This window comes from Dasypus novemcinctus, chromosome 3, assembly GCF_030445035.2.
Source record: "Dasypus novemcinctus isolate mDasNov1 chromosome 3, mDasNov1.1.hap2, whole genome shotgun sequence".
Taxonomy (NCBI): domain Eukaryota; kingdom Metazoa; phylum Chordata; class Mammalia; order Cingulata; family Dasypodidae; genus Dasypus; species Dasypus novemcinctus.
Window position 1 is genome coordinate 122,360,202 of NC_080675.1, and position 11,908 is coordinate 122,372,109.

The 11,908-nt window shown below is 43.9% G+C and overlaps 1 protein-coding gene across 4 annotated transcripts in view; it reads left to right on the forward strand.

Moving 5' to 3' along the window:
* The window catches only part of LOC101427879 (long-chain fatty acid transport protein 2-like), a 65,700-nt gene extending 56,832 nt beyond the window's left edge, over positions 1-8,868 (forward strand). For 2 of the 4 annotated variants that reach the window (XM_058294178.2, XM_058294180.2), the window contains 5 exons: positions 960-1,050; positions 2,025-2,223; positions 3,517-3,614; positions 7,115-7,245; positions 8,316-8,868. In XM_058294178.2, the coding sequence (XP_058150161.1) occupies positions 960-1,050; positions 2,025-2,223; positions 3,517-3,614; positions 7,115-7,245; positions 8,316-8,462 (666 nt within the window). In that variant the 3' untranslated portion in view covers positions 8,463-8,868. Of the gene's footprint in view, positions 1-959; positions 1,051-2,024; positions 2,224-3,516; positions 3,615-4,489; positions 5,199-7,114; positions 7,246-7,363; positions 7,506-8,315 lie in introns of those variants that run through there. The other 2 variants (XR_011648425.1, XM_058294181.2) reach the window with 2 other exon arrangements.
* The last annotated feature ends 3,040 nt before the right edge of the window (positions 8,869-11,908 follow it).

An 11,908-nucleotide genomic window follows, 5' to 3' on the forward strand; every position in this document is an offset into this window, starting at 1 on the left:
AAAAAGAGAGACACAGAGAAGAGACAATATGAGATGCAATGAACTAGGGAGCTGCGGAGGAGCAAGAGAATGATGACCTCTCTCCCACTCGGGAAGGTCCCAGGATGGGTTCCCAGAGCTACCTAATGAGAATAAAACAGACACAGAAGAACACACAGCGAATGGACACAGAGAGCAGTCAACAGTGGGGAGAGGGGGCAGAAATAAGGAAAAAAAACAAGATTACTCATTTGTGGGGAGTGGGTGTGGCTCAAGCGGTCAAGTGCCTATTTCCAACATGGGAGATCCTGGGTTGGGTCCCCGGTCCCTCCTTAAAAAACAAAACTAAACAACCAGCAAATGAAAAAACCAACTCAGGGGAACCGATGTGACTCAGTGATTGAGCACCAGCTTCCCACATACAGGGTCCTGGGTCAAAACTCATTTGTGGTATGCACACCAAAAGACATGTACACGAATGTTCATAGCAGCTTTATTTTAAATAGTCCAAAAACTCTCCAATTGCCCATTAACAGGGGGCTATATAAATAAATTGTTATATTCATACTAGGGACAACCACACAGCAGTAAGAAGAGCAAGTTCTTGACACACATCAACGTGGATGGATGAATATCACAGGCATTATGCTGATGAAAGAAGCAGACCCAAAGGAGGACATTTATTTCGGTTACTTTAAGTTTAGCTAATTGACAGTGATAAAAGTCAGAACAGTGGTTAACTTCATGAGGGGATGGGTAGTGACTGGAAAGGGGCGGGAGGAAACTTTTTAGGGTGATGAAAATGTTTCATATCTTGGCATAGGTGGTAGTTATGTGGGTGTATACATACACAACTGTTCACCAGGCTGTACCTTTAAGATGTATGCATGTTATGTACTTGACTGCATATAGCTTCTACCACAGTAAAAAGAAAAAGTGTGAGAGAATTTTACTAAAATGATATATTTTAATTTTGCCAGAAATGGGCAGTTTACGAGCTGATTAAATATGATGTGAAGAAAGATGAACCTGTTCGAGATGGAAATGGATATTGCATCAGAGTTCCCAAAGGTAAAGTGGACTTTTGTTAAATTAATCAGCGTTTTTTCTTACCTTAGCTAAGTGACTTTAAGGACTGATATATCATTGCTAAAATGAATGCATGGAAAAATATGCCAGAGCTAAAATGGTTACAGAAATGCCAAAAAATGCCATTTTACCACTACATTTTACATAATTACAGTTTTAAACCTAATAGCAATCTCTTGCTTATGAGGTAAGCATTTTGTGGGAAGGGATATGTAATAATGGTTGCAAAATTAATCTTAGCTTTAGGTGGTCTTTTAAGTTTAAACTACTGTGTATTTGTCTGTCTGTGTAAACTGTGTACTAAAGAGTAGCATTAAAAGAATTACAGGGCGGCGGACTTGGCCCAGGGGTAACGGTGTCTGTCTGCCACATGGGAGGTCCACGGTTCAAACCCTGGGCCTCCTTGACCCGTGTGGAGCTGGCCCATGTGCAGTGCTGATGCGGGCAAGGGGTTCCGTGCCATGCAGGGGTGTCCCCTGCATAGGGGAGCCCCACGCGCAAGGAGTGCACCCCATAAGGAAAGCTGCCCAGCGTGAAAGAAAGTGCAGCCTGCCCAGGAATGGTGCCACACACACGGAGAGCTAACACAACAAGATGATGCAACAAAAAGAACACAGATTCCTGCGCCGTTGACACAAGAGAAGCGGACAAAGAAGATGCAGCAAATAGACACAGAAAACGGACAACTGGAGTGGGGGGTGGGGGGTGGGGAAGGCGAGAGAAATAAAAAAATAAATCTTTAAAAAAAAAAAAGAATTACAAATATGTGGCCAAAGAGAATAATGTACTGTATATGTGAGGGCATGATAAACAAGGTATATGTAAATACCTTGGAAAACAACACTTCCTGCAGCCAGCTTATAGCCAGAGGGTTGAATAGCACCAGTTTTAAGAGAAAGTTGGTAGTAAAATTTGCTTACTGATAGCAAATAAAATATTATTTTCTTTTCCTTTAGGTGAAGTGGGACTCCTTGTTTGCAAAATCACACGACTTACACCATTTAGTGGCTATGCCGGAGCAAAGACTCAGACAGAAAAGAAAAAACTGAGAGATGTCTTTAAAAAAGGAGATGTCTATTTCAACACAGGAGATCTTTTAATGATTGACCACGAAAATTTCATCTACTTCCACGACAGAGTTGGAGATACATTCCGGTTGGTTTCTCTGGATTAGTGAGCTGGAAATAAGCAGATGCTCAGTTTGGCTTAAGACAGACATTGGAATTGCATTCCACTTTCGTTAATGGTGCTTTATGTCCTTCTATCTCTTTGACATGGTGATTCAACCGTCTATAGTCCAGAAAAAGAAGGGAAATAAGAAATATAACTCTTATGTGCAGTTCATTTCTTTTTGGTGCAATAATACCAGATGAGAATATAGCAGGAAACCTGTGTCTGATTTTTGGAGTCTGAAAATCTTAGTCCATCCAGCTCCTCTTACTTCTCCTTTGTTCTCACTGGCCCCTTAGGACAGCCAGGGATTTTCACACTGTTTCCAATCATGGGCTTTTTCCAGATAAAATGGAATGCAAATTAATGTGGTGCTGCTCTGGTTGAAAAGGAGGTGAGGCATTCAGAACCCCACCTGCCCACCGCCCTCTTACTCTGTCTTCCTCCAGGGGTTTCCCACAGAACCCCCCAGGTCAGCACGATGAGTTTGAAAATCTTCATACGAGACCTTCATGGTCTACTCAATCCCAACAGCAGCACAATGCAGACTTTCTTCTTGCGTAAACTCCTTGAGGACGGCTCTGTGCCTTTTGTTACTCCACTCCCGCTGCCAGGACTCAGTACAGTGTCTAACACTCATAATTATTGGTTAAGGAAGAAAGGAAATTGCCAGATAGGAGACCCAAGCCCCCAGGCCTCTGCCTCTGATCAGCCGTGTGCTCAAGACAGGTAACCTTCTCCCCTCAGCTCTTTCATTTACGAAATGATTGTCCGAGTCATTTCAAGGTCCCCTCCATCTGTATATCCATAATTAAAGCATGATTTTAGCTTTCTAATTAAAAGCTTTCTCATTCCCACAAGAGTCAGAAATACAAGTATAAAGTTGTATTAAATAGAAGTTAACAAACTGAATTAGAAAGCAATATAAGTTAGCAAATGAGAAAAATGAGAGGCCTAAACACAGCAAGACATGTTGAGATTTATTTGTGATTTCTAGTGCCTTTCTTAGGCCAGGGCTGTATTGTAACATTAGAACATTCTGTGTATTATGCTTCATGTGGCAAGATTGAAATTCCACATTTTATTACCTAGGCCTGTGTCTTTGCCTGTTACTCTCCAAGCAATGATGCCTTTCCCATGACTAAGTTGGGAGTTTGGGGGCCAAGATGGGGAAGACGAGAGCAGCCACCCCGCAGGGTTCTGAAGGAATCACCTGTTCTCTCAGTCAACCTGGACCACAAACCACTGGCTTCTGCTGACTATTGCCTTTTTTCCCAGGTGGAAAGGAGAAAATGTGGCTACCACTGAAGTCGCTGACATACTGGGTCTGGTTGACTTTATCCAAGAAGTGAATGTCTATGGAGTGCCTGTGCCAGGTACACAGAGAGATATTATAAACCTAGGTCTAATTCAGTACAGTGTCTGAAAAGAATTTTAACCTCGGGGCAGAGCTTGTCATTTCTTTCTCCTGCTGGCTGGACAATAAAGCAACTCTTTCAGCTACCAGGGAGCAAGGAGCTTATGCCTGGTTTATGTTCCATTATAAAATCCAGGTGGTTGCATCTGAAGGAGACTTCCTGTCTGGTTCAGCCCCGAGCTGTTCTTGGGCTCTCAGGCCAGCTAAGTCTCTCTAAGTTGCAAGGTCCCATGCTGCGTTTGACATGCCTTGAGAAAGATGTGTCATGCTCGAGAGCTGGGAAAAGGTGTCTTGGACTTGGAACTAGGACACAAATCGGAGCAAGTGTAGTTGCTAAAGTTTAAATGGGGAAAGAGCTGATTTCATCCAGACTGTTCTTTTAAAGCAGATCCCCCACTCTGTTTCAAAATCATCATACAGCATGTTGTCAACAAGCCTTCCCCTGACTCTCTTCTTCTGCCCAGAGAGTGAGGTGTGCCACGGTCTGAGTTTGAGTCCAGGCTCCAGCACACTGGCTGCTTTGCTTCAAGCAAATCACTAAATTTAGGGATCATATGTGCCCTGTGGTTAAGATTGTCTAGAAAACTAATTCACTGTAATTATAAAATACAAAATATATATTTATAAATACATATGAGAATAAATCATTTTTAATTCTAAAAACTCCAAATCAATGTCCAAATACAAGGTGCTCAGGATAGTTTTTCCCCAGAATTCAGTATTCAGGATTCTCACCCATGATAAAGCGGAGCTCTAAAGTTCCCTTTTCACATGCCCTTGTGCTATCCTAGTTTAGAGAATATTGGTGGATTTCTCTTGCCTGCTTCTCTCCAGCTCTGTGACAATGACACGATGAGAGGCATAGCCACATCTCAGGCCATGGAGTGTGAGGGGTGCAGAATACTCATCATGCGAGTCCCGAGGAGAAAGCACTGGACCTTGGACTGGACTATCACATGTTCTTGAGTCATGGTTGCCAGGCTCACAGACCCCGCCTGGAATGTTGTGTGCACTTCTAAAGGCTGAAGCTTACAAGGGTGAAAACACAAAAGCGGATCTGGAAAAAATGGAGTGGAATACCACACGACACCCACGAGAATGGCCATTATTAAAGAAAACAAAAAACAAAAGGGAAAATAATAAATGTTAGTGAGGATGTGGAGAAATAGGAACCCTTGTCCTTTTTTGGTGGGGAAGTTGTACAGGTACTGTGGAAAATAATTCAAGGATTCCTCAGAAAGTTAATACAGAATTATCACATGACCCAGCAGTCCCACTTCTAAGTATATATCTAAAAGAATTAAAATTAGGAACTCAAACAGATATTTGAACACCAGTGTTCACAACAGCATTGTTCAGAATAGGAAGAAGAAGATGCAATCCAGTGTCCATCAACAGAAGAATGGAAAAACAAAATGTGTTATATACAAACAATGGAATACTATTAAGCCATAAAAAGGAGTGATGTCCTGACACCTATGACAACATGGTTGTACTTCAAAGCATTATATTGCACGAAATAAACCAGACACAAAAGAACAAATGTTGTATGATTTCACTTACATGAATTATCTGGAATAAGAGAATATATAAAGACAGAAAGTCGATTACAGGTTAGCAGAGGCTGGGGTTTGAGAAGGGACATATGCAGAGTTATTGCTTAATGGTACAGAGATTCTATTTAGGGTGGCAGAAAAGTTTCAGTAATGGATTTTGGTGATGGTGGCACAATATTGTGAATGTAATTATCATGTAGGCTGAATTGTCTGTGTTATGGTGATTAACATGGGAAATGTACACGTTACCAGAATTAAAAAAAAAAAAAAAAGGAATGGAAGGAACGAGCCCAGGCCTCCTCCAAGTGGAGTCCACAGACTGACAGCTTCACCCAGGAGCTTGTTGGAAGTGCAGTTTCTGAGGCCCACTCCAGACCTCCTGAATCAGAGGGGGCCGGGCCCAGGAGCTGCGTGTTAACAAGCTGTCCCAGTCAGTGCTGGAAACACTAACATCTGAGAAGCACCGAAGCCCAGATCTAATGGATCTCTGGGGTTTGAATCACCGAATCTGCATGTCTTTTTGTGTGTGTGTGTTTGCTTTGATTTTTTATTTTATGTCAGTGAAACGGCATAAAAATTGCCATTTTAAAAAGCAATTTTAAGTGTACAGTTCAGTGTCATTAACTACATTAACAGTCTTGTACAACCACCACCACTATTTCCAAAATTTTTTATCACTCCAAACATAAATTCAGTACCCATTAAGCAGTAACTGCCCAGTCCCCCTTCTCCCCATCCTCTGGTCACATCTAATCTATCTCATGTCTCTATGAATTTGCAGATTCTAGATATTTCATGTAATTGGAATCATAAAATATTTGTCCTTCTGTGTCCAGCTTATTCACTTAGCGTGTTTTTACAGCTCATCCATGTCAGAGCATGTTTCAGAGCTTCAGTCCTTTGAGAGATTCCAAAAGCTAGGGCCCAGGTGACGAAGGCCGGCTCCTTCCCCGGCTCTGATTACAGCTAAGTAGTTGAGGGAAGTGGAGCTGGACTCCCGCTGGGTTGGTTGGACCAGGCAGAAGATAGATTAATACCTAATTACTACTGTCCTCCCAAAGAAAACTATGGTAATTGTTCTAAACACCTCTCCAGTTACCGCCCTGCCGGAGAGGGAGGAGAGAACTGTTATTATATTAGGCTTTGCTTTCTCTGTGGAGAGCAGAGCCTCTCAGGACTAAGGGGCATCAATGCGAGGGCACAAAATGACTCGCCCTTGCACCTCGCCTTCACCCTCCTGTCCCTCAGCTTCCCTGAAATGCAGGGAGGCAAAGCTATCAGGACGCTTGATTAAATAAGTAAGTCTCAAAGGTGGCGTTTGTGCCTGGAGGAGCCGCAGACCTGACACTGCAACCTAAAGAGCAACCTGAGCGCAGCAATTCATGGTGTGGAACAAGGACTATTGACTGGAGTCCCCAAGACCTTCCCCTCGCCACCAGTCTGACCTGCCTCCCGCTCCACAGCTTTCCTTCCAGGCTGCTAAGGAGAAGGATGCTGATGACAGGCCCAGGTCTGGAGCCAGCCTGCCTGGATTCAGTTTCCCACCCTGCCTAGAAGTCACTGTGTGACCTACCTTCAACTAGTCTCTTAGCATCTTTAAGCCTAGGTTTCTTCATCTGCAAAGGGGCGATGACATCTGTACCACTTCAGAGGGTTGTTGTAAGGATTAAATACAACAATCCATGAAACACACTTAGCGCAAGGCCTGGCACATAATAAAGATTCGATCAGTGCATAGCAATTACGTTCACTTTAGAGTAACTTCAATATAAAAATTTGAAATAACAATTCCAGCCATCTGAAAGAAGCCCATGCCATAACATTGTCTCGGTTCACAGTTCCTTAAATTGAAGCATCATAAATAAATAGCTATGACACGTGATTTTTCTCACTTTATTTGTAGGTCACGAGGGTCGAATTGGCATGGCTTCAATCAAGTTGAAGGAGGACCATGAATTTGATGGACAGAAACTTTTCAGACAAATTGCCGATTACCTGCCTACTTACGCAAGGCCCCGGTTTATAAGAATACAGGTGAGACCCCTTGTTATCAAGGTCAATCATCTTTTCTCCTGAAGACCACTGTCTCTCAGGGAACAACTCCCCTCCTACCATGGTGACCACGTCAGCCAATTTTTCACTCCCTTTCCAGGAAGCTCAGAAAGGAGTGTCATGGATGAAAAGGAAGGAGAAATAACAAAGTACAGCGAGCAGAAACCCAATCCTAATCCCTTTCTCCTCAAAATGACAGGCCAGTTCATTCAACAAATAACTCACTAAGTCTGTTTGATAAGGTATGACAATCACTTAACATTGAAACATTCTGACTCTCCTATTTTTGTTTCCAGCCTTAACGAATGGAAGAATCCACTGAAGTCCTACCCTTGCTATGGTGTGAATGTTAATGTGGCATCATTAGCCAAGGGCTCAATTTTTATCACTAGAGGGATTGGTTTCTTCCTTTCTCAAACATTAACCCTCTGGTTAAACACTCTGACTGTCAGACTTTAAGCTCTGTGATTCTGCTTCTGAAAACTTGAGAAGACAAATGTGAGGAGTCCACAGATTGCTGAGATTACAGGGTTATGTCTCTTGATACTCCTAAGAACCAACATTCACTTTGCAACTAGATGGTAGAAAGACATGAGATGGCCTCCAATCACCACCTTTTAACTGGAAGAGAAACCAGTCTCCAGCCTTACGAACAGGCTGAAAAAGAGTTGTCTGTGTATAGATGGTCTCTTTTCCCCACCCCCACCACTAATCAGCTATTCCAGTAATACCTGAAGCTTCACCCACTGCCCACCCGCTGCTGGGAAATCTACAGGCACAAGCATTTCACTGTTGACAGTCCCTCACTCCCCCACTCGTCATCTTGAAGCATTTCAGGAAATGAAAAATACCCCCTGCAAATGGCCCCCTAGTGGTGTTCTCAGAACAGGAGCTATCAGTGTCATAGGAAACTTCCCACAATTCTCAAATGAGCCAGGGATGCCACGCGGTTGCCAATGTCCCTGCCCCCACCCCTGCTGCCCACCCTGCCACTAATCTGTAAAACTATCACAATGTGGGTTTGTTGTTGGATTTTTATTTTGTTTTTTCAGGACAACATTGAGATCACTGGAACTTTTAAACACCGCAAAGTGACCCTCGTGGAGGAGGGATTTGACCCCGCAGTCGTCAAAGATGCCTTGTATTTCTTGGATGACAAAGCAAATATGTATGTACCTATGACTGAGGACAAGAAATGAAAAGACCTAGCCTCATGACCTTGATTTGATTGAAGATTGTGAGGTACAATTTTTTATTTTAGAAAATTGGGCATACCAATAAGGGGAGATTTTTTTAAAATTATACCTGACCCTTTGCAAGCTAAAAGACTTAGAGATAATTTTTTTTCAATTCACACCTACCATTTATATTTGCAAACTAAGCTTGTTGGAAGGAAGACCTTAATTTTTTTTGTCTTCTTTTTAAAGATAAATAGATCACACAAAATGTTACATTAAAAAACATAAGAGATTCCTATAAACCCCAATCCCTGCCCCCCACCCCCGCTCCTCATACATCAACATCCCCTTTCATCAATAAGGCACACTCATTGCATTAAGGGAAATTTCAAAAAATATATAATAAAATAAATGAATGCCAATGTAAGCGATAGTACTGTCTCTCATGTTCTTTCCTGACTTTATCCTAAAGGCCACGTCAGCCACTCCAGAGCCTAACTGCCTCACAGGTAGCTAATTGTGGATGTCCCATTCACTGTGGTCATGGCATTCTCACCAGTGCAGAACCCAGTTGAAACCCAGCTGATTTCAGTTATAGGGAGGCCAGCTCTCTCCACCAGAAGCATCCTGGCCACAGTCCACAAACAGCATTATCCAGGAGATGTAATGCCGTCTCTATTCCTGGACAGAGCCAACTCCATAGCCTTCACGTAAAAGGTTCTTCACATAAAAGGTGTGCAGTCCATGTTTTTTAGCTACGTTGGTGCTTGCAAACTCAAGCATCTGCAGGATTCACATAAGTAAAGTGAGTGAGAGAAGCAGGACAGGAATGAATGGGGCAAGCTTGGGGACTGCCACTACTCAGCTTCAGTCAGCTGCTTATCATCATGTGAGGATACAGGTCTGGTACAGACAGGTATGCTGATTACTCAGAAAAGAGAAATCCAGATGTTTATGTGAATCTCCCCATTTTTAAATAGAAAGTGCCAAAATTATTAAAAATTTCACGTGGGCCAAACAAAACATATCTGCAGACCAGACGAACCCCAGATCTCTGGTTAGTGCCCCCAGCCCTGTGTGATTGTGGTGGTGTGCCACGTGCTCATCAGGCCTGGCCTGGTTTTATTTCACCCCAGCCTCTGGCCGACGGGAGTCTCTTCAAGGGCCTGGGAACCTTTGGTGTGGCAAGGAGGGTTTGGGAACTTCTCTGGAGAAGTTCCTTCTCCTTACATTCAGCTGCCTCTCTCCCTGCATGTAGTCCCTTGCCTCTGCTTATATCAGCTGCAGACAGAGTGCCCCCATTCCCAAAATGGTAATAGGAATTTTTTTTTAACCCCATTCCTTGACATGACTCATACAAAAACTCATCAGAATCCCTCCCACCACTCATCATGTCCAATGTAAACAATTCCTGGGCACTTATGTGCATAAGACAGTTGAGGATGGCTGTAGGGATAGCTAGAGCCCAATATTTAAATGGCCTAAGCGTCCTGGAAACTTCTTTGCTAATCCGGGACCCAGGGACACAGCATAACTGCACTCAGCCTCCGGGAGATGAACTTGATCCGACTGACCCATGCACCAACTAATCAGGATATGTCACATGGTAGGTATGCCACTGTCAGAGCCAGTCATCTCTTCTAATAGTAGTAACATAAAAGCAGCTCCCATGTAAACAGAGGAGCAGAGAGAACAAAGAAAGCCACAAGGAACAGGAACAGAGAGAGAGAAAACAGACAAAGGTGGAAGAGAGCATGGAATAAACTCTATCGGCACAAGCTCCCTGTGGCTCCACATGTCTTCTTCTTTGCTAACAGCCCTGACTCCCCCACTTTGACTGAGGGGCCCAGCTTGGACCCAAACATTTGGCCTAGTCGCCAGGATATTCTGAACAGGGTGGGTGGATCTTCAGCCCTGGTGGACCCGACAGTGCATGATGGAGGTGGGCTATGGCCTCCACAAGTCTTTGGTATCCAGTGGCAGTGATTATCCTGTAATGGGCCCCTCCAGAGAGTTGGGATGTGGTTCATCCCACTGCCAAGTTTATTGCAAAGGCACTGGAATCCTTGGGAGCTGTGTTAACCATTTCCAAGAAGGAATGGGCTGGGAAAGGGCCCTGGTTTTTCCTGATTGTGCTTCGTAAAGAGCGCAAGGAAATTCTGTCGGCGCAAGCTCATATTCAGAGACTTACAGGGTGGCAGGAGGAACTGGAGGCCGCCTGAGCACATTGGAAGAGGTGACAGCTCACGCGGTGGCTGATGGTGCTGTGATTACTCAGGTTGAGCCCTGGGCTGGTCCCACTTGATCCCCAGGATTCTGTGTCAGATGACATGGCACAATGCTGCGGAGCTCCCAGAGAATGTTAGTAAATGGGCCACTTCCATGGACCTGGTTCAGGTGTGCGTGTGATGTGAATGCACCCAATGATGTTCCAGGCAAATTATATGGGCCCAGATGGTGAAATCTTTTCCACCTGTATGAAGGACGTGATTCTGGCTACAGCTCCATAGGTACTTTGGGTTCTTTGCAGCCTTCTTAGCCCCATATGTGGATAAAGTGTGAACTTGGAGTCCAAAAGTTCCCTCCCCCTTCTGGAGCCGCATAAGGAGTGCCAGAAGGGTGGGCAAGGGACCAGCTCTACGCATGCCTGGGGAGCAAGTCCTGGAGGCGGCTGAAAATATCTCAACCCCAAATGTGGGCAGACCTCATTGTTCACAGTGTGAATCCAGATAAGATAAAGCAGCAAACTAATGAAATACTACTAGCTCTCTGGAAGGAGCTAATGCCAGATCTGCAGTACACAAAATTGCAGGGGTAAAAACACCCACTAATGGGACATCTTCTCAGTTTACAAGATGTTTTGTGGGCAAAACCAGAAGAAAATGAATATGAAAATTGGCAAATGGGCCGAGGAACTTGAATAGGGAGGTCAGAGGTTTGGTGGTCACAAAGAGTCACTTGTGTGGCCTGTCCAGAAGCCTGACAGAACGTGGCACATGACGGTCGATTACCGTGAAATGAATAAATGTCTCCACCTTTACATGCAGCAGTCCCATCAGTGACTGAGTTCATTGCTCACCTATCACATGTATTGGGACAATAACATTATGAGGTGGATTTGGCTCATGCTTTTTTCTTTGTACATACTGCACCAGAGAGTCAAGAACAGTTTGCCTTTCCATGGGAAGGATGCCAGTGGACATTTTTGGTACTTCCTCAAGGGTATATTCATAGCCCAACCATGTGTCATGGTTTGATTGTGCAGGATATGCTAACCTCTGATTCTGTTTCAGATTTAGAAGTGGCAGCCCAGGACCTATGAGATAGGCTGACAATATGGGATTGGGCAGTCAACGAAGCAAAGGTCCAAGGGCCTGGGGTATCTGTGAAATTCTTGGGAGTTGTTTGGTTGGGTAAGACAAAAGTTACCCCTGAGGCAGTGAAAAATAAGGTACAAACATACCCCC